The sequence below is a fragment of the Rhinopithecus bieti genome, unplaced genomic scaffold, assembly GCF_001698545.2.
Source record: "Rhinopithecus bieti isolate Rb0 unplaced genomic scaffold, ASM169854v2 scaffold_6380, whole genome shotgun sequence".
Classification (NCBI taxonomy): Eukaryota; Metazoa; Chordata; class Mammalia; order Primates; family Cercopithecidae; genus Rhinopithecus; species Rhinopithecus bieti.
In genome coordinates, this window is record NW_016806642.1 from 4,946,955 (window position 1) to 4,972,762 (window position 25,808).

Here is a 25,808-nt window from a genome sequence, read left to right on the forward strand (position 1 = left end):
TTTTTTTTTTTTTTTTGGTGACAACTTCTAAGGAAAATCTAGGTTTTGAGGAAATTGGACTTCCATGCGCAAGTGTCCTGTAGGAAGGTAGTCCATGTCATGTGACTTCATTGACCCATAAATCAACCCATAAATAAAGCTTTCCCAGTTTGGCTCAGCTGGAAGGGACTTTTACTCACTTCACCTCTCTAACAGATTCTTATTCTCAATTCCCAGTGCACTGTCTCTACTATTAAGTTTCATGTTAGGTAGAACACACTCTAGTTTCACCCAAAGGCTGTGAAGTTTGCAAGCTGTAAGTTTCAAGTAGGATAAGAACCTCAAGTGGGATGCTATTGGCTACAAGACTGGAAAAATTGGAGTCAGCTAATAATCCTAGAAAACTAGACTGGGAAGGTTGTTTAGTAGATTACAGGAGGAAACTAGCACAGAGAGGCTAAGTGATTAGCTCAAGGCTTCATCATCTTTATGGCCAGATGTAGAATAATTTTTCCTGCCTCAAAGATGGCTAGATTTTTCTTGACACTCTAGCATATCTCCTCTTAAATATTCTAAGTTGGCTGAACTTAAATGCTACAACTACTACTAGTAACAATAAGCTAAAAAGTAATCAAAATATTTTCAGTAAGACTGAGGTGGGGCAATTGTGCATAATCCCACATCCTTTATAGAACCTTGAGCCTACTACCAGAAGTGAAATACACCACAAATTTCAAAGGATAGGCCTGAATGTAGTTCAAACAAGCACTAAACATACATCAAGTCACTTTCACTACCACCCATGTTCTAGGATGCCCATTGTCTGGGACATGGGCCAGTTTGGCAAACAAATCATTATAAAACGCAAAGGTATTAAGTGCCCTCTTGCCTTTGGCAGTACATTCAAAGCTAGTCAAATATATTATAATAGAACTAAAATATAGCTACCAAGGTCCCAGCCAACAAAGGAGAAAAGTTCATACACGTTCTTTTTTTCTTTTAATGGATTAGATATTCCAACTTTTGTTGTATTTCTTTGTGAAAGACAAGCCTGGGAAGAAATGGGAAAAGTAGGAGACACAGTCATAGCTTGAAGAAAAAGAAGAAAAAAAAGTAGGCTTAGATGAAATTTGAGGACTTTGGTGCTAGGGCCCTTTGAAAACTCATTATAGCAACTCAGGTTCAAAAAGGGTCAAAAAAAGGTAATTCTCTTAGCTCGGAGTCAAATTAAGAAGCACTGTATTGCTCTCTTTCTGTCCATGTGTATCTATCATTCCATCTCTCTCCCTATCAAGAACTGAGGGCAAAAAGTCCATCTGCCAACCTCAATCCAGGCAGACAGACCAAGTACATTGCGGACATACTCTTTTGTGTGGTCATTCACACTTGGAAGATAAGGGAGAACTTAGTCTTTCAGGTACATATGAAAAGATAGTAGCCATTTTATTTCAACAGAGAAGGTAAAAAAGAAATAAACTAAGATTATATAGGAGAGCTTCTCCTAACACATGAGGAAGGAATTCCAGAATATAGCATAGACATTGTATACTGTAATAAACTTAGCTAAGGCTGGAATTTAGCATTCTATCCTCGGGTTTTCTTTCCTTTTCTCTTTTCCTTCCTCTAATAATGATGACAATAATACTTTACATTTGCATTCATTTCCAGTGTTCAAGTTACTTCTACATACATTCATACATTCCATTCTCCCTAAGCAGGGGAGGGGAGGTTGGTTTCCAATACATGCCTACTTGGAACAGAGGATTGATCTAAACATATGTATTTTCAACCACTGGATCTGTAAAGTATTTCCTGTTGACTGAGCTGTAACTAATACCAGTTCATCTCATAACCCATGCCCATATTCTCCAGAGCGCCCCCACACAAAGAGCCCACTACACAAAGAAACAAGATTTATGCAGACAGCAAATATTGTGGGGCTCACTAAATGCTGAATCAATTAATGTTGTAATCCTAAGTGCTCAAGCAGAAGCTGACATGGGTTTGAATCCCACATCTACCACTTTGTGGCTTTCACATCTTAGATAAGTCATTTCTCTTTCCGAAGTTAGTAGCTATTTGCATTAGAAATAGAACTCTAACCCTTAGCATAATGCCTGGCACATAAAAAAACACTCAAAAATGTGAGCACTATTTTAAGTCCTACTTACCAATAAATTGTGGTCCTTAGGAGATTTTCCCCCCTTTCCTAGCAATTTAAGCAACCATATCCTGTCAATTTAAGCAATAAAGAATTCCACTAGCCTTGTGGTTTCACTGGTAGGTAATAGGTAGCAAATAAAAGCAGCTACTACACGGCTAAATTCTAGATTGGAGCTTCCAAATCAAACTAAAGAAAGAGAAATGTCAATTCTTTGTCATGAGAACCATCCCAAAGCTTTGGGATGTTGTTGGGGAGCTCGAGAATTGCTATCCTAGGTAAATAAACCTCGTCTGTGACCACTGCCGGAGATATGTCACTAATACAGCTTGACTTGTCCACATTTACCAATGCAGAGATTGCTTTCAAATTCAGAGAAAACAAGAGAGAGCAGATAGTTAGAAAAGATGAGAAAATTTCATGTGTCTTACCAGGCAAAGCCAGAGCTACTGTCCCACTTTACAAGCCCCTACCTGGTCTAAAAGAAAAGTTATTTAAAGCATTAACTAAGAGGATAAGAAGCCACCATTGTTGTGGGCTTAAAGTGATCCACTTTCACTAGGGCTCAGAGTAGTGGGGCCCTCATTGCAAATGCAAAGTCCCCAGCTGGGGGTAAGAAGAAGAGAAAATGTTAAGATGCTCAGCTCTTGAAGTGCCAATACCCGGGTCTCCACATTCCAATGCTGGCCGCCTCCTCCCTCATCCCACCGCTCCCTCCCATTATTCTGGAGCAGGTCCTTCCCAGCTCTGCCATTCGGTGTCAGAGAGACTTGGGAAGCGCCCCAGGAACTGCTGAGATGGAGAAATACACAAAGGCTACCTTCCACAAAGCATTCTTTCACAGAGGCAGCCGTGTCTATTAAATAGGTCCTCTTAATGTGCATACACTTCTATAAGGAGATTATGAGAACCACGAGCTCACTAAATCAGCCCCACAAAATGTGTGTAAATCCACTGCAGGGAGGAGAAAAGGTGTGTGTGGCAGGGAGGAGGGAGGATTTAAAATTAGTGGCAGGGGGCCTCCACTCTTCTTGGTAATTCCCTGGGGAAAAGAAGGGGTAGACAAAACTGTCCAGTGAGGCTGCCACAACCCCTGGGTTGAGCCATTTGGTATCTGCACAATTCCTTTCCTTCACTTGCATTCTCATATTGTCCAGCTATGGGCCATAACCCTTGCAAAAATATTTCTTCCTCTAAGTCATAAGAAGAGAGGTGTAACAGTTCCCCGTGTGGTAATATGCACTTTGCACACTGTCTCCCAAATCTTTAGAAATAGGAAGCACAAAATGTAACAAGTAATTTTCCAATAAAACGTGCAATGCACTTTTTCAAAATAGGTAAGTGAAGTGCTTGACTATATATTTATTAAGCCCCTCATGGGTCATCACACTGGCTTCATGAATGAATCAGCTCTTCACTTCATTATTTCTTCGTGATCACCTCCTTCTAGAGAAGAATTAAAGTTACACAAAAAGCAAGTTTACCCATAGTATTAAATGGAATGTCCTTTTATTTACCTAGCTATCCATAAAACAAAAAATCTTTCACTCAAAAAGTATTTCCAAATACTTATAAGATATGCAAATGACTTCCCAGTTCACAAAGGGATTTTAGAGACATTTCATTCGATGTGACGACAGCTCTGTGACACAGATATTAACAACTCCTGTGTTACAAGTCAGGAAAGAGATCCAGAGAGATTAAGTGGAGCCCCAAGTCTTTCCTTCCAAATTCATTCATTCATTCCTTCAGCACTTACTGAGGGCTTAGTCTTGGCCTGGGCACTACTGAAGGTATGGATTCAGGGAAAGCAGATGTAGTCTCTACTGCTAAGTATCTCACAAGGGCAACCCTAGCTTAGGTGTAGGAAAACAGGCATCTTTCTAGAGAAGGCTATGTCAGAGCTGAATTTTCAAGGATAAATTCCCTGTTCTCTTCTAATCAACATGTCCTCCACGACTCGCCAGTATTAAACTAGGCTAAGAAAAATTGGACCTGATAATCATCTTTGTGCCAGAAGACAAATAACTGGACAGGAAGCCCGGGCAGTTCCAGTGGCAGTGCTGTCTTTTATACTGACGTTAACTCTAACGATAAGCGGAGTAATGGCACAGCGCTGTTGGGCACCTGGAGCTTATTGTTTCCGTGTGGCATATGATGAAGTGTCAGAACAGGGAGGAGTATATCTCCAAGAAGGAATGTGATGAGCAGGAAAACTCATCCTGTGAGATTGGCCTGGAGAGATCTGAAGCCAGGAGCCATTTGGTCTTGTCCAGTGGCATTAATGTACCCACAGACAAAGGCCAAAGGGGACATGGAGGACAGAGCTGCTGGTCAACGGTTTGTTTTAAGAAAACAATAGGGGGACCCAACTCCATGCTATCAGAATAAAGGTCATCCTTCCCCGTATTTTCTCAAGTTATACAAGTGCCCTTATTCTTCAACCAATAAAGAATTCCACTAGCTTTTTGCTAAGGGTAAAACATCTCCAAAATATAGGTTTAAACTGCAGATATAGAATAGTTTCTTCAACTGTCTTCTTTTTTCCAAATGAATAATGCTACCTAGATGAAAACAATGTTTTTCTTCGCCTTTTATTCCAAATTTCTTTTTTTAAAAAAAGCTTTTAAAAAATTCATACAGAAATATTTTAAAATTCATATAGAAATATTGAGGGAAGTTCCAGTTTCAAACCGTCTTTTGTCAAGAAAGAACACTAGTGAAAGATACTTTCAGGAAATCAAGTACAGTATATGAGTTCAACACAGCAAAGCTAGTGTCTCGTTGTTAATTTTTATTATTATTAATAATAATAAAGGCTGGACGCAGTGGCTCACACTTGTAATCCCAGTACTTTGGGACGCTGAGGTAGGAGGACTGCTAGAGTCCAGGAGTCTGAGACTAGCCTGGGCAAGATAGTAAGACCCTGGCTCTACAAAAAACAAAATTTTTAATTAGCTGGACATGGTGGTGCCTGCCTGTAGTCCCAGCTATTCAGGAGGCTGAGGCAGGAGGATCACTTATGCATGAGAGATGGTCAAGGCTGCAGTGAGCCGAGCTGGGCAACAGAGGTGATATGGTTTGAATCTGTGTCCCCACCCAAATCTCATGTCAAATTGTAATTCCCATGTGTCAGGGGAGGGTCCTGGAGGGAGATGACTGAATCATGGGGTGGATTTCCCCCATGCTGTTCTTGTGATAGTGAGTTCTTGAGTTCTCATGAGATCTGATGGTATCAAAGTGTGGCACTTCCCCGCCTTGCTCTTCTTTCTCTCTCCTGTCGCCATGTAAGGCATGCCTTGCTTCTCCTTTGCCTTTCACCATGATTGTAAGTTTCCTGAGGCCTCCCCAGCCATGCAGAACTGTGAGTCAATTAAACCGGTTTTCTTTATAAATTACCCAGTCTCGGGTAATTCTTTATAGCAGTGTGAAAACAGAGTAACACAGAGGGAGACCATTTCTTAAAAAAAAAAAAAGGAGAGGAAGCAGTCCTTGAAGAAAGGTACTTCTTTTCCCAGTGCTTTAGGTTAGTTACTATATAGAGGGACCTTGGCATTCATGGACTGCATGTTTATACTTTGGACCATTTGAAAGCAACCCTTGCCCAAATTTAAGCGGGGTAACAAATTTTAGACATTATTAATATTACAGTCATATCATACTGGTCTCTAGATTTTAGACAGATTAAATTATTTACTTTTTAAAAGTTATTTAAGTAAAGATTTTTCTAGTTTTTTCTTTTAATTTTACACAAGAACCCCATAGGATGGGGGTTTTCTGCAAATTAAAGGGCAAGAATTTTCAGTACATGTTTGAAGAGAGAAAATGTTGCTGCTCTGCACCTATGTTCCCACCAGCATTTGCTGACTTCCCTGAGAATAAAAGGTTATAACTGAAAAAGCATGATACGAAGTACTTTTATATAAATTCTTGCTTTTGGTCTTCACTACAACCCTTTGAGGTAAGGTAAAATCCCTATTTTACAAATCAAGAAATTGAGGCTTGCTGAAGCCAAGTCACTCTCCCTTTGCACGACTCCTTTGTAATTGTTCTTAAAAGGTGAGATATTTTTGAAACTCACTGAAGGGAGAACATGATGTTAGCAAAGCATTGCACCACCCACAAAGTACATTCTCTCCCCTCAGATGTCTGAAGGGTACACACATCTTCTGAGAAGACGGAAACTCATCAGCTTGAGGAGAAAATGCCAAGTTTAAAATGAGGCTTGTTAGAGAAGAAGCTATCACAGTTTATTAAATTAGCTTTCTCTCCCAGCAAGTGTTTGATGTAAATGGCAAGGGTTCGAAGGTCAAACAGGAAGAAGTATGTGCTTTAATTTCTCCCCCCTAGAGGTGCATGAATGTTTTCTATTAACGAAAACCCTGTAGCCAACAAATCCTGGGCTTGGATCAAACAGCCCTCCATCTTTTAAGTTATAACATCACAAGGAGACATTTCAAGAGGAAACCATGCCCAGTCAGACCTGCAGTACCAGAGAGAGGGCTGCTTCTGCCCTTTGGGAATTTGAAAAATATCTTCCTTTTTGCTGAAACTGCTTAGTGATAGACAAAAATATCCCCAAATAGTTATTCCTGATCGGTGGACAGGGGCATCATTGAAAGTGGGCAGGGGCTGAGGTAGAGCTATTTGTACCTCTGGCCAAGGGAATTAGGTACCTTTGTACCACTCCCTTTGGCTAAGGTAATTAGGAATGGACGTTCTGACATCCAGCTTGGTCCACTGGGGTATGTATGATTTAGGTAATAATAGCCAATACTTACCTGTGCTTAGCATGGTATGCAGTGCATAGTAAATGCTCAATAAATAGGAACTAATAATATTATAACACTTCCCCTTTTCCTCGTCCTTAATAACAGGAGATTCATCCTTCCCATCTATTATCCCCACACAACCAGGACTCTTCCTGGCTGCTCAAATCTAGAAGTGGGGAATAGAGTATAAAATTCTGAAGACTTAGCATTACATATCCTCACATGAAGAAAAAGCAAACACTTCCTGAGACCTCTGGCATCAGGCATTGTGCTAGATATTCTTACAAACCTCATCTCATTTAACTCTACAACAATGGTGGAAACACCCCTGATTTTTACAGTAAGAAACCTGAGGTTCAGAAGGATAGCAAGAGGGCTTGGATTAAAATCCCATTTCTCCTAAACAGGCTTTTGTGAGTTGGCCTGAGAGTGGGGTCTGCTTTTATAACTCCTCTAGGTGAATGTTGTTCCAGACAACAGACTCTGAAATGAGCATTGAAAGCCAGACTCTTTGTAAACTGGGGATTGCTGGAACCATCCATATCTCTCGCCTCCTTTGGGGAAGGTCTCTGCACTACTTAAAAATGGCTTTTAGTTTGGAGGACTCACTCCTCCTTCAAAAGCACATCCACAAAGCCTACAAAGGTAAGCATTCCTGGCAGGGCAGTCCTGGGAGATTGGAAAATGGAAAAAGTCTCAGGGCAACTGGCAGCTCAGTTATAAGAAGGAAATAAAAAACCAAGCTGAAGGTTTATAGAAAACACACAGAGGAAGAATGAAGCATAGTAATTGTTTACAGGCCACTCATGGGCTGTCTAAAAATGCCATAAATAAGAAATACAGCTTGGGACAGACTAGCTTAAAAAGACTTAATCCCTCAAACACAGTCCTCCAGGGAACATGACCCATGGGCATCCATCAAGCAAAAATCTCCACCATTGCTTATGAACAATTTCCCATGATTTCCCGGAGCTGACCCTCATCCCCTGCTGTTCCCAGCCTGTTTGCTAACTAATCCCCCAGTAGAATGTTCACTCCAGGAAAGCAGGGCTGTATCTGGTTGACTTTTCTATCTTAGGTATCTACCAGAGTATCTGGCTAGTAACAGACTTTAAATGTATGTTAAATAATTATTTAGTTTCTCATTCACTTAATTTTCCTGGTTAAATTGTTTCAACATGAGAATGATTTCTAATATTTTAAAGGTGTTCTACAGTGATGTGAATGCTTTGAGGAAAAAGACATCTATAGAATTCTAATGTGATGATAAAAGTAAGAATAGCTCAATGTTTATCTACACAATTTTGATCTCAGTCTTGTAACTAAGAGAACCAGTGTATAAAAGTCAAATTCTAATGAAATGGAAGATACCTGAATTCACTGGATAAGACATACAACTTGGCAGGTTGTATGCACAATGTGTATTGAAAGAAAGAATAATGGAGGAACATGTTGTTATGTTAGTAGACCTCCTACCTCTTCATTCAATGTCAGACATTTTGGGAAATAGTAGCACAATATTCTCACTTCAATAATTTATGAGCAAAAACACTAAATGAAAATTCAACAAGAAATTTACCAGGTTACCTGCAAGTCCTATACAATCTTGATTTGCATCAAATAGAAGACAAACTTTTATGAGGAAAATAAACTCAAAAAGGATGCTTTTCATGCTTTACCTCCTTAATAATATTTTACTATGTCATAATGAGATTCTCTGTACAATGAATCCTCTATAACTGTCCAGGGTAGATTTTGTTTTGGTAACTACAAACCTCTCAAAATCATTCATAAAATCATGTATTTTAGTTTCACTAACTAGATGAAATGATTGCAGGCTGTTTAAAAACCACATCCAAAAGTAGCAATTCTCTTTGTAACTTTTCTCAGTATCCAGTATCATCACAGAACAGACACAGCCAACCAGAAATTAGAGATGGACAAACAGAGATGGTCAAAGAACTGAAACTTACAAAACACAAATCATAAAAGCATCTACCACCAGCTACTTAAAAACCCAGTTCTAGCTATAAAACATATTATATTTTTAAGCTGTACCTGTAATAATGTGTTTATAAAATGTAAATCCCACCAACACGGGCAATTCCAAACCACAATCACATCACCTGACAAAAAGTTGAAATTATATTCAAATATATAAAGTATTAGAATTGCCTTCTAAACTAATTGATTTGAATTCTCCTACTAACCGAATGAATTAAGCAGTTCCAGGCACTATTGTTGACGTAACACCACCATGCACTTCCTATGTTTCATGTCTGTCTTGAAATTAGGTATGGCAGGTGCTAAGTAGATAATCAGTTACATTTTTTTTTTTTTTTAAAAAAGAGGAGGTCCAGCATAACCAAGACACTAGCCAAAATGATCAAAATCATTCCCTGTATTCTACTGCCAGTGGAATGGTAACAGCGATAATTGTAGTAAATATTGGTGTCACCTCTCTGCTATCCAAATCACTGGATTGTGTAGGTCATAAAATGTGAGTAGAATCAACCCACTTCTAGGAGGTTTAGGCTGCAGGAGTAGGTCCTGACTGGCATAAACTAATGTAATCCCATTCTCTTGTATTCCACTAAGGTCCAGTCAGAGTGAGCCCAAGCCATCCTTCAAAGCCTAGGGGGAGAAAGGTGCCCTCTTCTCCTGAAGAGTGTCCTGTACCTCTGGGAAGCCTAGCATCACTGCACTCATTTTACTACAGGCAAAACCAGCCTGAGGATAAACTGACAGCCAGAGGGTGATAGAGCCAAGAGAGTGAGAGAAAGAAATGGAACCAGCCAGAGGGATCCTTCAAAGCAAAAGCCAACTCTCTTGCTCTTGTGCCTAAAACCCTCCAGTGGCTTCCCATTTCAGCCAGAACAAAATCCAAACTTGTTCTCCACAGTGATCCTATCCTCGCTCATCTTCCTTTATTCCCAACTTTCTTCAGCGCCTTCGTTCAGCCCTTCACACACACTGATCTCCTTCCCTCCACAGGTCTCTGTACGCTTTATTCCTTACAACAGGTCCTCTCAGGCTGCTACCAATCATCATTCATGCCTCCATTCAAATATCAGCACCCCCAAGAGGCCTTCTTTGAACTCCATGCTAACCTACTTTATGTCCTTCACAGAAATGGTCAGGGTTCAACATTACCTGTACTTAGCGTTTACATGTTTAAATATTTATCTCCCTCTTATAAGAATGTAAGCTCCTCAAAGGCAGGGACTCTGTTCTATGCATCAGTGTACTCCCAGCTCCCAAAGCTGTGCTTGTGCATAATAGAAGTTCAATCTACAGTTTCTTACAGATTGACTAACTGACTAAGCCCAAGATTCTACGCAGGCCACATTGACCCAAAAATCCTAAACAATGCTTTGTTTCTAGTTGCAAACAAGAACTGCAAAACCCACAGCTTTCTTGAAGATTTTTATATACCCTGGATTACACTTTATTAATAATAAACAGCCCAATTTAAAATTAGCAAAGGTTTTGATATCTCACCAAAAAAGATATATTAATGGCAAATAGGCACATGAAAAAATGCTCAGCATCATTGTTCATTAGAGAAATATTCACTAAAACCACAATGAGATACCACTTCACACATTTTACAGTGACTAATATTAAAATGACAGATTCTACTAAGTTGTGGTGAGGCTGTGGAGCAACTAGGACTTTCACACATTGCTGGTGGGAATACAAAGTAATATAGCCCCTTTGGAAAACAGACTGGCAGTTTCTTATAAAGTTTAACATACACTTAACATATGGCACAGTAATTCCACCCCTAGAAATATGAAAACTTACATTCAACCCAAAACCACTATTAAACCCTGAATGTTTAATAGTAGATTTGAAACATCAAAAAACTCCCAGCCTAGGCAATATGGTGAAACCTTATCTCTACAAAAAATACAAAAATTAGCCGGGCATGATGGTGCATGCCTGTGGTCGCAGCTACTCAAGAAGCTGAGATGGGAGGATCACTTGAGCCCAGGAGGTGGAGGCTACAGTGAGCTGTGATCATGCCACTGCACTCCAGCCTGGGTGACAGAGCAAGACCCTGTCTCAAAGCAAAACAAACAAAACAAAAAACTACCAAAAACTCAAATGTTCTTTAATTGGTGAATGGATAAGCAAACTGTGGCATATCTGTACAATAGAATGGTACTCAGCAATAAAAAGGAAGTAACTATTGAGACATACAACATGGATGAATCTCAAATGCACTGTGTTAAATGAAAGATGCCAGACTCAAAATGCATACCATAATGTTTCCATTTATCCTTTTCTGGAAAAGGCAAAACTATAGATACGGAGAATATATCGATGGTTTCCAGGAGTTTCAGGTGGGGAAAGGACTGACTATAAAGGTGCAGCATCAGATAATTTTGGGGAGCAGTGTTACTGTTGTATATCCTGACTGTGGTGTTGGTTACATGACTGCATTTTCAAAATTCATGAAACTTCAACAAAAAGTGTGTATTTTCACTCCCATTAGGATAGCTACTGTAAAACAAATAAACCAAACAAAAAACAAGTACTGGTAAGGAGGGGAAGAAATTAGAACACTTGTCCATTGCTGGTGGTAAAGTTTTAAAATGGTACATCCACTATGGAAAACAGTATGGCAGTTTCTCAAACAATTAAACAGAATTACCATATGATCTAGCAATTTCACTTCTGGGCACATGCTCAAAAGAACTGAAAGCAGACTCAAACAGATATTTGTACACTCATGTTTGTAGTAGCATTATTCACAGCAGCCAAAAGGTGGAAGCAAGTCAAGTGTCCATTGATGGATGGACGGATAAACAAAATGTGGCATATACACACAATGGAATATTATTCAGCCTTAGAAAGAAAGGAAATTCTGACACATGCTATACATGGATGAACCCCGAAGACATTATGCCAAGTGAAATAAGTCAGTCACAAAAGGACAAATATTGTTTAATTCCACTTTTATGAGGTGCCTAGAGTAGCCAAATTCAGAGATAGAAAGTAGAACAGTGATTGCTAGGAACTGGCGAGAGGGTGGAATAGGGCATTATTGTTCAATGGTACAGAGTTTGGGAAGACGAAAAAATTCTAGAGATGAATGGTCATGACGTTTGCACGACAATATGAAAGTATTTAATGCCACAGAACTGTACACTTTTGGCCACGACTAAAAGAGTCGTGGGAAATATACCTGAATTGACGAGGAATAAGAATCCAAACTCCTCCCTTAGCACCACCCTTCTGCTCATACGCCGTCAGCCTCCTGGCTTTCTTTCAGTTTTTAAACTACACCAAGGTCCTGTCTCTCAAGACCTCTTTCTCTCAAAGCCTCTTTCTGCTGGAATGCTAGACCCTCCAAATACTCTCCCCTGGTTGGCTCCTCCTTCTGCCACGTCCCCTCCCAACATCTCCCTTGATTGGTTCCTCCTTTTGCTTGGCCCCCAGCCCCTCCCCTGATTGGCTCCTCCTTTCCATCACTGCTTCAGATTCCCTTTTAGAGTTGTCGCTCCCGCTCACCCTTGTCCAATAATGATTTACTGAGTACTTCTAAGAGCCAATCACCATTCTACTGGAATATAGCATTGAACAATACAGTGCTTACCTGTGAGAGGTTAGGGGGCATGACGAACACCAAAAGAAACAGGGTAGGAAACAATGAGGAAGGGCAAGGGAGGTGCTGTTTCAAAGAGGGTTGGCAAGGATACTTCTTGCTGTTCCGAAGCAAGAGGAGCAGCAAGTTCAAAGGTTCTGGGTCAGGAATGTGCTTAGAGTGCTGAAAGAACAGAGTTGTATGCAAGGGGGAGGGGAGGTAAAAGATAAGGTCACAAAGGTGGAAGGGGCCAGATCACATCCAGCTGCGAAGGCCACCAGTAATTCAGGATTGTACTGAGTCAGATGAGAACCTTTAGGGAGTTTTAAGCAGAGGTATGACATATCTGACTTACATTTCTAAAAGATTTCCTTGGCACTTTTTTTTTTTTTTTTTTTTTTTTTGGTAGAGACAGGGCCTCACCATGTTGCCCATGCTGGTCTTCAACTCCTGGCCTCAAGGGGTCCTGCCACCGCGGCCTCCCAAAGTGCTGTGAGTACCAAAGTGAGCCACCACACCCAGCCCAGCCTGCCCTTGGTACTCTTTCTAAAGGCCCCATATTTCCTTCATAACATTACTCAAAATTTACAACGTATATTTATTTATAAGATTGTTTGTTTAATGTCTATTTCACCTAGCAGGCTGCATATTTCATAAGAGTAGGAACCATGTCTCTCTCTTTGTGACAACATAAACTCAAATCCAAGCATAATACTTGGCACACAGTCTGTGTTCAATAAAGATTTGTGAAGTGAATTAACTAATGAACTCTAACCTCTAGGATAAAGTAGATCCATGTATATTAGTTTGCAAGTACACAATCATTTTTGTATTTTTTACATTCCTAAATGTAGCCCAACTTTCTCTAGGTGACTATATTAAACATTAGAACCAACTAATACTTAGAGTCTACTTAGAGTCCTAATGTGCTTGATACTGTAGCAGATACTTCTACTCACCTGAAACATTCTTAATCTTTAGTAGCAGATAAAGACCCTAGACATTTCATAGTAATTCTAAAGTAATGAAATGGACACATTAAACATAGTAGTAAAAGCTAAATTTGTAACAGTAACTACTAAAAAGTTACAAAGTCTACCATTTAAAAGCTGCTGGGCAATGTCTGTGGTCTAGAAATTTTTGAGTCCTCATAATGTGACACAGACAGGGGTAACCACCAGGACTACGCAGATGAGTAAGTCTGTGTTCTTTCCTGCAAGAGCTCATGCTCTAATAAGTCATCTCCAGGATGTTTTACTGCTTGTAACTCTTGCCTACATTTTTTTATCTGAATGTGTGCAAATAATGTATTTGCCTCTTTCATGGTCATCTGAAATTATACTATCTCAAGTTTAAAACACTCCTACCAAATGTGTTTGGTTCATAATTAGCACACAGGCTAACCCTTTGAAGACTACAGAAGTGGCAAATTTCCCCTTTTCACAAATGGTTCAGTGAAGCCAATTCTGGATCAAACACCCAAGACTGCAACAAAAAACAAACCAACCAACCAACCCAATCTATGTTCTCCAGGTTTCTCCCCAAAACCACTCAGGGCAGCAACAACTCCGTGACTAACAGTCCCCTAGAAAGGGAGCAGAACAAGCGGCAGAAAGCACTGGCTCTCTCCTGCAGTGTGGCCAAGGACAGCTCTTGTTCAGGCACCACCAAGCAGAATATGGAAACGAACCCATTTCAGCATGTCCTGTCTTTGGGATGTCATGAGAAATATAGGCTTTAGAGAGAGTCAATCCATTAAAGCGGATTGTGTTAGGACAAAGAAGGCCAGTATCCTGGCAGAGGTACATGGAGTAATCCAAGTGGGGGGGAAAAAATCCCATGAAGTTTCATGTGAGTTAGCAAATGATAGAGGATGGACAAGAAACCCAACAGGTCTTTCTACACCTCTGGTCCCTTAGAAATGAATGCAGTGATCACAGAAAAACTCTTAAAATATTTAAATACACAGACATGCTACCAGTAATATGGACATGAAAATATCCTGAAACCATTTATAAATACTATACATTTATATCAGAGGTGATATACTTCCAATTTTCTTTTTCAAATATCTTTTTTTTTTTTTGAGACGGAGTCTCCCTCTGTCACCCAAGCTGGAGTGCACTGGCCAGATCTCAGCTCACTGCAAGCTCTGCCTCCCGGGTTCACGCCATTCTCCTGCCTCAGCCTCCCGAGTAGCTGGGACTACAGGCGCCCGCCACCTCGCCCGGCTAGTTTTTTGTATTTTTTAGTAGAGACGGGGTTTCACCGTGTTAGCCAGGATGGTCTCGATCTCCTGACCTTGTGATCCGCCCGCCTCGGCCTCCCAAAGTGCTGGGATTACAGGCTTGAGCCACCGCGCCCGGCCTCAAATATCTTTTAATGGTAATACACAGCACAGTAATTGCCATGGGTTCATGGCTTCTCTGTAATATATTTTTTTCCTATAAAGAATCCTCACCTTATTTTCAAGTGACATAGAAATAAAACTACTGTAAGCTGGTTAAATTTTTATATACAGAGTCAAGGCAGACTGATGAATCTATATTTCAGCATATTTATAGATCATTAATTTCTAGCAATTGGTTTTTTGAATTAAGATTTTTTTTAAAAGAAAGCAAGAAAAGTTGGCCACCATAAACTAGACTCAGTTTGTGTTTTTCCTTAACATGCACCTTATCAGCTCAGCCACAGCTGAAGTGATTCCAAATTGCTTTATGACACACTTGGATTTTCTCCTGCTAATAATTCCTCCTTCCTGCCCATGACTGGCAGGCTTCTTCCACACTGCAGTAATGTGGGACAGCTAATTATCTACCAATCCACCTTGCTATTCCATACTTGGCGACTTTTATCTGCACAGGACAGCTGCACTCTCTGCGTTTGAAGTAAAATGTCAGTCTCTGCTAATGCAACAAGACTTACATCACTAATGATGTCTCCACACTTTGAAGAAACAACTCAAAGCCTAATTAAAAATTCAGATTCATTTTCACTGGTGTGCCGATTTTCACTGTCCTTCCACCAGGGCCTTGAATATCTTTAAAATACTCCATGCAAAAATAAAATAAAATAAAAATCCAAGGGGAAGCAAGAAAAGAAAAAAAAAGCGCTGCTGTTTTGGGCTTTGACTGCATCTTTATAATAACTGTTATGGTTGGAAGAGAACCAAGAAATTATCATGTACAAGATAAGAATTTACTCCCCTGGCTTCCCCTCTACAATTACAATAAAGCATACTATTTCCAGAGAAATATGGACCATAAGCTACTTTTTACATTCCCCACTCTAGTATTTAGGTGTTGGAACTTTTCAAACTGTAATTAACTCGGAAATCATTTGACTGTGTACATCTGAAGTACAGAAAGCTACCTTTGAACTCAGAAAAAAAGAGGGCAAGGTAAAGAAACATTTAAATGACATTTAGTTTGTTTCATCATCAGATTAAATGAACCATTCCTCCAAAGTAGTAATCCTATTGCAATTTTCACACACACACACACACACACACAAAAGGAGAGAGAGAGAAAGAAACAACTTCATATGCCCTTAATGACTAGGGAGAGAGAGGTAGGTCACAAAACCCAATTTCTAAATAGAACTTTACCTGAAAATTACAGGTACAATTTTCTTCTGCGGCTTTTACATAAACAAACACAAAACAAAGTCATTCCTCCTCTAAAGTAGTAGTTTTATAAAATACACTTACCCTTTTCAGGAAAAAAAAAAAAAATGCTTCAATGGTACTTGGCTTCACAAGACAAGTTATGGTGACGCAGTTTAAGTTTGCACCTTAAAAAAATCTAACAACGATTCGCTAGTAAGGTCTAAGAATTTTTTAACCTTTCTTCACTGACTCACTGACTTCTAGGTATTTAGCAACTTAAAAATCTAGTCAGCTGTCAAATTAGACCATCAGCTTTAAGTTCGAAGCCATTAAATCATTAAGCCAAACTTTCTTTTCAGAAGAGGAATGTATACTACTATGTCAAGTTTCCTTTTCCATTCTAAGAGAAAAATGGGGGGAAAGGGGGACTCCCACAGTGTAATATTATGAAAAGGGTCAAAAAACGAGAGACTAAAACCAAAACATGAGTTCTAAATCTATCACTTACTACTGGTATGATCTCCAGAGAGCCACTTCCTCGCTGGGTCTTAGTTTCTGTAAAATGAACATTTGTAAAACAAGCGGGGCAGATTTGACTGTCTCTCTGGTCCATCCCTGTTCTCATACCAGCCAGTGATCTGTAGATCTGAGAGGTCAGGGAGAAATGGCAGGCCTGCTAAGCCTGGATTTGCACAACTCCACAGGAGGGACCACACTGGGCAGCCAGCCTGTCTTTGGACCAGAAGCAGGGAGTCCACCTTGCAGGATCAAACTAAACTTGGGGAGGCAGAACCCAGAAATGTAGCAGGCCTTGGCAACTGGTGACTGCTGAACAGTGTCTGAGTCTGAAGTCACTTTGGCTGAGTTTTCTAGGTTCTAAGCTTTCTCCAGATTTTTGTTTTTTCTCAGAGCACCTCACCTCCAAATACAAAGAACTTAGGCACAAGCAGCAGCTAGTTCCCAACATTGATAAGCTACTGCCAGCCATACTGAAATAGAGGGGAGAACCTATTTAAGAAGTAGGCATACAAAGAGAGAAAAACAGTGTACTGGCCACATGCTTTGAGCCCTAATCCAGTCCTGCCCAAAGATCTACCCCAGACACTTCAATTGCATAGGGCAGTAGCTTCCTTTCTTGCCAGTGTGAGTTGAGTGTTCTGCTGCCTGCCATGTAACAAGTCTTTACTGACATGAAGGATCCAAGAAACACCCCCCAGCTTGACCTCTGCCTATTTCCCCCACCTCTATTTATGCCCTTTCTTCCAACTAGTTCTCTAAACTCCAAAACCATAATGCCATCTTTCCACTCATCAGAGGTGCTACACTTTTCCTCAAAAAGGAGGCTTTTGGGAAGTCCACTCTGACTAACCAACTCCTACTTCATTCCACTTTCTCAGGGAGGCCTGCCAGAATCCCTCTGTGCCCTTAAATAGGTTAACATCCCTGACATTTTCTCCAAGCATCCCGAAACTCCTCTCATAACATTCATTACATCAGAAATTAACTGATAGGTAGGTATCTCAAACCTAACATAGTGCCTGGCACCAAGTAAACCTTCATCTTGTTGAAGTCATTATGATGACAAGTTCATCTCTCAAAGCAATCCATTCTAGAACTCTTCTATCAGAAAGTTCTTCTTTGTATCACAAAGAAATTGGCCTCCCCATAACCAGCACACAAGCCCTGCGTTTTCTTTCTGGAATCCACTGAATAATCCTAACCCAGACACTGCAAATTGGTGGCCTCGGGCCCTATCCAGCCTGCAGACATGTTTGGTTTGGCCCACATGGTGTGTGTGTGTTTTTGTTTGTTTGTTTGTTTTTGTTTTTTAAACTGAATTCGTTGCCAAAAATTTAAAGATATTTTATGGAAAAAACAGACACGCAGCTTCTCATAAAACACAAAGTCATGTGACAACATTGGACCCACATGGCTACTGGGCAACAGAGTAGCTGAGTGGTCCTGCCCCCCTTCAGTCTTGGCACATGCCCTCCAGCTTGCAACATCCAACACCACTCCCTGCTTACCTACACCTGGTCCACTTCATTCATTTTGTCTAACTGACCTCTAGAAACACGAATTCGATATAGCAACCCTGGGTGTACTCAGGGTTCCCATATTTTAGCATTTATTTCTATATTGTCTTGAGCCATCCAAGTTGGTTTAGCCTCTCTGGATGACAGAGCTCTGTGGTCTTAGGGCGAGACACTGGATGTCCTATTACTCTCAGCCTCTGTGTAATGAGGAACCCAGTGAATATTTGCTGACAGACTGATCAGGAGATACTATATATTAGTCCAGCTCGTCCTCTTCAATCTGCCTGTCTTCTCTCCCAGTTACAGCTATCTTGCTTGGTCCTTTTCTGACACTTGTGTCTTCTGGAAGAGGCAGAGAACAGGGATAAGCAGTAGATGTGGTTCATGTTGCAGCAGTCCAGTGTGTGTGCCTAGACTACATGCCAGCCTTTAAGAAAAACAAGGACCCTCCCAGTCTTGTGGGGAAATCCAGGCATGAAATCGAGGGCCAGACAGCACAATTAGGGATAGACCTAGAGGAGCTTCCCCAAAGAAGCCTGGCATTACATTGGGAAGGCTGGGAATTTGCTGGGCAAAGGTATTAGCTAATTTGCAAAAATCTAGGAGACTCAGCAACGGTTTTATTCAGGCACATCATTGTTAAAAAGTGTAGCCTAAACAACCTCCAAAATATTTATATTTATTTGTCAATTGTAAATTTTATATACTAGTATACCAATATATTATATATATTATAAAACATTACAAATATAGAAATTAAATAAGGAGGATACAATAAAAATGTCACAGATGAAATTATGTGATATCCGGAAGCTGCTTCAAAATAATCTGGGGGGGAAGAGCAAGTGGAGGCAGAGGTAGAAGTGAAACCAGCCTGACCATCAGTTAATAACTGTCTAAGCTGGGTGAGAGGTATGTGGATATTCATATGCTATTTTGTTTACCTTTGTATATGTTTTTAAATCTTTGTAGTTTAAAAGTAAAGAAATAACTATGACTAGTCAGGTCTAGCATTTTCTTCAGAAAGTCCCAAGGATGGTTTTGCACCACATCCAAAGGTCTGTGAACCATATCTTAAAAACCTGGGGGCAGAGGATTGACCATATTGAAATCTGCAGGTCTACAAATTAGATTTCAGTTTCCTTCAAGCTCAGGAGCCACATGTTTACTACCTTCCAGGTTCTGTGCCCTGGCGCTAAATGAACTGCTCTCACATGTATATTTCTGTTTATTGACTGCTCCTACCTGAAGCCCTGAGCTAGACATTTGGTTATCCTTTAAAGTATATTTCCTGCCATCAGCTATATGAAATGCAAAGACACGGAAGTTCAGAGTGATGTAATTACATGCCAGAAGTTACACAGTTAATAACCAACTGGCTGAGTCAAAATTCTTGTCCCTGTTGTCACTTCATATTTTGACTTTCAATAAATTCTTACTCCAAGGTCCAAGCATACCTAAAATAAATCCCACTCCATCTAATACCAAAATTCCAGAGTTCTGCAAGGTTCCTGCCTGCTAGTCCACTTAAGCTCAAGGAAGGAACTCCTCAAGCAGCAACCAGAAATAGCACCAACATGTTACAAAGTGTAAAACCATCTCCACTCCCTCCCCCAAGCCCTTCCAGACTCAAGTACTATTGGCAGGAAAAACATAATAAGCACAAGGAATAAGGCCAGCTAAGATAGGCATTAGTGAGAAGGAAGTGGAGGAAGTGCTAAGCACAACAAAGACAGTTTATCAGAAGTCATTCAACATGCTTTTTCTTGGGCTCATTCCTGACAAGTTCAACTCAGAGTCATCCGTCTGTCAATGGTCAGTTTTCTTCTATTCTAAATATCCATTTTCAAAAGAAAGCAACACAGCAGTTTTTCCACTAAGGCTTATATGGTACACAAGGCATAGAATCAAACTACATTATTTGCATATACAGGTGATTTTTCCTTCAAAAATGTTCTATATTGCATAATTTACACATTCAAATCATTCTAAACCATCCCTGTCCTATTATGATGCATGTGATTTAGAGGAAATTACACATCTTACCAAACATGACTGCAAACCAGCTTGCAGTTACAATAGAGCCAGCAAGATATTTATGTCCAATAACCACAGAAGCTCTAGGATAATGGCCAAAGAAATGAAACATGGGAGCCATACGAAGGGGCACAGGAGTCAGAGTCCTGTTCAGGTGTTCAAGATACACCAGCTACCTTGTCCAGTGTCACCAAAGGAATCAGAAACATCTGATGAACTACTGATTTGGCTACCCTTCATGTGTGAAGCAGCAGCAGCAACAGCTGCTCCTGCTTTCAGGACTGGCCGGTGTCTGTGGACATTTCACTGAAAAGGACAATGGAGAAGTAGCTAACTTCTTTGACTTCACCAAAGGGGCTTAGGCAAGGCTCCTCTATGCTCCCACAATATCCTGTTTCTCTCTCTACCACTGCACTAACCTACTGCAGTGTAACGCCTCTATGCCTCTTGCTAACCACCTGTATCATAATGCCTCTTTTTGTGTCTATTTCCATCATTAGTTGAGAGATTAAGTGCATGGGTCAGGCTTTAGTCACCTTTGACTGCCAGTTTAATCTAACCCAAGACCCTTCATAGAGCAGAAGCTCCCCAAAAGTTTGTTGGATATATGCGAAAATGAATAATGCAGCACAGACACAGTAGCTCACACCTGTAATTCCAGTACTTTGGGAAGCCAAGGTGGGAGGATCACTCGAGGCCAGCAGTTCAAGACTAGCCTGGCCAACACAGTGAAACTCCATACCTACAAAAAATAACAACATTAGCAGGGTGTGGTGCTATGCGTGTGTAGTCTCAGCTACTCAGGAGGATTGCTTGAGCCCAGGAGTTTGAGGTTACAGTGAACTATGATCACGTCACTGCACTCTAGCCTGGGTAACAGAGCAAAGATCCTGTCTCTTAAAAAAAAAAAAAAATGGAATAATGAATTTAGTGCATTGCTGTTTTACTGCATACAAAGAAGGGTTGCTCTTTACTTCCAGCTGTAGTCACTATTTACAACATTGCTTTATATCCTTGACACTTCTGCCCCAGCTGAGTCCTTCAGTTCCTGAACACACCTCTGTTCTAGCTGCTGCTTTTTCTTCAATTGGAGTTGAAGCTCCAGTTCTTGCTTCTGGTATTTCTTCTGCCCTGACTGGAAGAAACACTGCTCCTCCCTCCCTCCCAGGCCCTATCCAGCAGCTGTATGACCAACCTGCTGCTCTGTCTGCCAAGTTCATAGTAAGCGTGCCCAGCCCGGCAGAGTTGGGCTAACTTTAAGGCAGGCGCACTGGCCATGTGCCAGGCCCTTGCTGTTAGGAAGCCTGTATTGTCCTATAATGTTAAATGGGCCTTATAAGTGCCTGGCGAAATGGCTCCCAGAGCCAGATATGCCTTCTAACAAGCAGGCATTGTGATTTAGCTGGTTTACCTGTGCAATCTTATCTCCTCCTCCAGAATGTAAACTCCTTAAGGAGTTGTGCTGGAATATGTCCTTGTAAAACATCCCCTGAATACCCAGCACAGAGCTCCATGCTCAGTAAGCTTTCAATAATTATTTCTCCATTTGAGAACAACCACATCCATCAATATTTCTCAGTCCCAATTTAATATTAACAGATGCCTTTACACACACTATTTCCTTTACGTCCACAGAGCAAATCTTGAGGAAGAATCACCATCCTCAATTTTATAGATAAAAATCACCCAACTTGCAAATGGCAGAGCTGGAATCCAGGTCTCTACCTACCCAATGTGGGGCTCTTTCCACTCCACGATACTGCTTGATAAAAACTTGTTGCACGAATAAATAGGCAAAAACACGTCTCCCTGAACACAGCCACTTACTGCTCCCAGACCTCAACGCCATCATGGTTCCTCTGCACCAGACCAGTGAGGAGACGATGATTAGGTTTTTGACTTTTATTCATGATGTATGATGTCTGCTGCCAGGGGAACAGTATTCAGCGACAGCTTTCCCAGAGCACTGGCTAAACTGGTTGGCACAACTTATTTAAAGATTTTTAAAAAACAGTTTGTCCATTATTGAAAAGGAACAACAAAAATCATGAGTAGGCAGCCCCATTGGAGAATTTTCCAAGAAAATCTTCAAGATAGATGCTTTTCAAACTGTCTTCTCTATCAGCAAGTGCAAAAACTACGTCATGGGAAACTATAGTGCTGAAAGAAGGCTAGGTTTCTGTTTCTGTAAAATTACCCCCTTGCAACTCCTTATAAGCAGTAAGTGCTGCCACTCGAAATACTGCAAAACAACAGGCCTGGTTTGAGGGCTACTTTGTAATTTCTCAAACTTCAAAATTGTCTTTCGAGAATTTCAGCAGCAAAAGCAATATAAAAGTCTGAACGTTGACTTTTTACATATAAAGAGACCTATAGAACGTTTCTCATAAAGTGAGATGCTGTCCTGAAAGGCCTGTACTATGCTCAAAACACCAAGGTCAAATGAAAGGAGTCAATCCCTTAAGCAAGGGAAGACATTCTTTTCCAAAGAGACACAACTGTCCCCCTCTCCACCCACACCCCGATCATCTTCGTAGGAAGTCAGACCTTAAAGCCTACGTGAGACTTACCTCTGAAAAACAGATTAGCTCCACATCTAGAAAATCCAACATGCTGCAGAGAGGGCTATATAACCTACGCTTTAGGTAACTAAACCCACATAATTTCAGACCCACTGAACAAATCCCAAAGGTTTACAGATGAGAATGTGGGGCTCAAAATCTTTGTTCTGAGGTCAGAAATCTAACCTGCATTCGACTATTTTTTAACCAGTCTAACTAAATTAAAAAGAGACACTTTCTGCAATTTTCCCAGATAGAAGCAAGTGGCAGATCAATGTACAGCTCAAGAAGTAGAATTTAAATACAGTATGTGTGTCTCCTTTCAAAAAAGGAGAGAAGCCACTTCACATTTTGCCAGACAAAACCCTGTCCACAGGAGGTCTGTTTCCACAATGAGGTTGCAAAGGTGTTAGAAAGAGGCCAGTTGGGAGGAGATAAAGGGCCATTTGAGCACAAACCCCCCACCGATCAGAGCTTTTTTTCGAAGTGTCTCTTTTTCAACAGGGAAGCCTTTTAAAACTACATTTGCTTAGGATCCCTACCTGAATGACAATGTGTTGGGATCCAATTTCACCTTTTGTCAAGGACTGGGTGAGAAACAGTAAAACGGCTGTCAGCATCTTAGAAAAAGCAAGTCCTTAGCTTACAAGGAAAAGGCATGGTGGGGGGGCGAGTAGGGGAGAATCCTAAGATTTCTTGTCCGGCCCTAGTGATGGCGAGAAGGTGGCAAATGCCTACAAATCCTACAAGCAGAGTCCACAACTCCAATATATTAAGTTTCCTTTATTAAAAGAGGTGCCTCAATGCAAAACTACAATTCTGTTTGTGCTCTGAACGGAAACATTCACCACTATTTTTTTTAATCCTAGCTTTCCATCTTTTCTAAAAGTCACTTCACTCCTAAGAACTCAGCAATAATCAGAAATCAGAAAATGCATATGGACAAAATTGCAACTGAATCTGAACCTGAAAGATCGGCATAGTTGAATGATGCATCTTAAAAGCTTATCTATTATTATGCAAATCAAGAAAACCCAATTCCATTGCACTTCAGGGCCGGGTGTCTGCAAATAAATGCAAAATTACCTTTCAAAATCCATCCACTCTTCAGTCCTCAACGTCACCCTTAAAAATAACCCCAGTGGTCTTTCCCTACAGTAGAAAAGGTCTGTGGAACTTGCCTCAGGAAAATTGTAACCTTGTGGGAGGAGACTGGTGTGGGGAAGTGGAAAGAAGAAGGAGGAAGAAGGAAAAAGAAAAGAAGGAGGAGGAGAACAAGAAGGAGGAGAAGGAGGAAGTAGAAGGAAGAAAAAAAGAGAAGAGGAGGATGAGGAAGAAGAAGAAAGAAGAAACCTAAATCCCAAAAGTGACTTAAACACCTCTCCCGGTGGGAGGTAGAAGGAGTGATCACAATAAGATGGAAATCAGAAACCTATTCCAAGAACGCATTCTTGGAAACTTCGATCGTTCGAAGACCACATTCATCCCCATGATTGTTAGAATGTATAAGAGAATGGTGTTAATTTATCTAAGAATGTTATAGCAAAGGTTTCAGGCTGGGAATGTCATCTTAACCTCTCTTAATCTAGTGGGCCTTTATGGCCAAGTGGATTAAAATAACAGCGGGGAAGAATCTCCAGGTGGTTGGTGTTCAGCAATTTTTACTACTGTTGGTCGTGAGTAACATCATCAGGATTCCTTACTAGCCGCGGGCAGTTTTTCTGTTACCCTCCCTTCCTCTCCCGAGGAGGACGGACGTGATAAACAATTTGGAGAAATGGGAACCTTATTCACTTTGCTCCCTTTCTCCTCGACCCAAAAAGGCACACACGAAACAAAAATCATACAGCAGACAACACGCAAACCACAGCAGGATATGCGGAAAGCAACAAAAGAGTCCCCAGCAGGATTAGAGTCCGGAGTCTGCCCGGAATCTACCAGTCCAGCCCCTCCCCCCATGCTCCCGGGCGGGGAAAGGAGCGCGGAGCCCACTCGGAGGGCCGCTCTCCGCCGGGACCTAGGTGTCCCCGGGGCAGCTGCGTACGCTGCGGCGCCTTCCCTCCCAGCGCCCATCGGTGCGCCTCGGTCAGGGGGACGCGAGGACGCGGCCAAGCGGGTAGGGTGGGGAGTTCGGAAAATCGTCCGAGCCAGACGGGGCTGGCTGCTCTGGGATGGGGACACAAGGAGGGAGGGGAGTTTGCAGGGGTGGCAGGGTGAAAACAAGCCTGCATGGGAAATGTGTGCAAATTAGAAAAGAGGTGCGAGGAAACTGAAGAATCCTTGACGAGATGAAGGAGCTGGTACTCAGAAGACGGGGGCTGTGCAGGGTCAAGTGGGTTCCGTGCAAAGGGCAGGGAATTCTGCAGAGAAGGGCAGAGGTAGACGACTGCATGGAAGAAGAGTTGGTGTATTGTCAGGGGGTCTGCACAGAGGACAGAGGGGTCCGACGGGAAGCCGGGTTCTGTGCATGCAAGGAGCCGATGCACACAGTCCAGGGGACTTGTACCGGGGAGTAGGATGGGGCTTTGCGCAAAGGAGAAAGGCGGGATGTCTGGCCAGCTCGGGGGCCACTTACCTGCATGGTGACGACCCCCAGCTCCTCGACCGCCAGCCTGCGCATCTGGCTCGCCAGCACTTGCGCCTCGTCCAGGATGGAGAAATCGGCTTCGGCCCCGGCGCCCAGAAGCCAGCATGCGACCAGGCAGAGCAGCCAGAGGGGCGGCCGCAGCGCCCGGGCCCCGGCAGTCTCCTCTTCCTCCGGCTGGCGGGCCATGCTGCCTCCCCCAACTCCCCGCCGACGGGCTCCGGGCGCAGGGAAGCGGGCCGCTGGAGGTGCGCCCAGGGCCCGCTCGGCGCACCCCGCAAAACTTTCTTCCTCTGCTGCAGGCTCGGCTCTGCGTCGCGGTGGCGGCGGCTCCCAAACTTAGGAGGCGCCCGGCTACAGCGCCGGAGCGCGGGCGGCCACCATCGCGGGGCTCCGCGGCGGTGGGTGGAGGAGGCGGCCGCCCGAGCTATCCCCGGAGCCCGGCGCCCACACGGCCCCCGCGGCGCAGAGGGCGTCT

General features: G+C 41.9%; 1 protein-coding gene across 3 annotated transcripts in view; it reads right to left on the reverse strand.

The window, feature by feature from the left end:
- CACHD1 (cache domain containing 1) overlaps nucleotides 1-25,802 on the reverse strand; it is a 231,708-nt gene extending 205,906 nt beyond the window's left edge. For 2 of the 3 annotated variants that reach the window (XM_017877195.1, XM_017877194.1), the window contains exon 1: nucleotides 25,322-25,802. In XM_017877195.1, the coding sequence (XP_017732684.1) occupies nucleotides 25,322-25,519 (198 nt within the window). In that variant the 5' untranslated portion in view covers nucleotides 25,520-25,802. The remainder of the gene's footprint in view (nucleotides 1-25,321) is intronic. The other variant, XM_017877196.1, reaches the window with a different exon arrangement.
- Nucleotides 25,803-25,808: the final 6 nt, after the last annotated feature.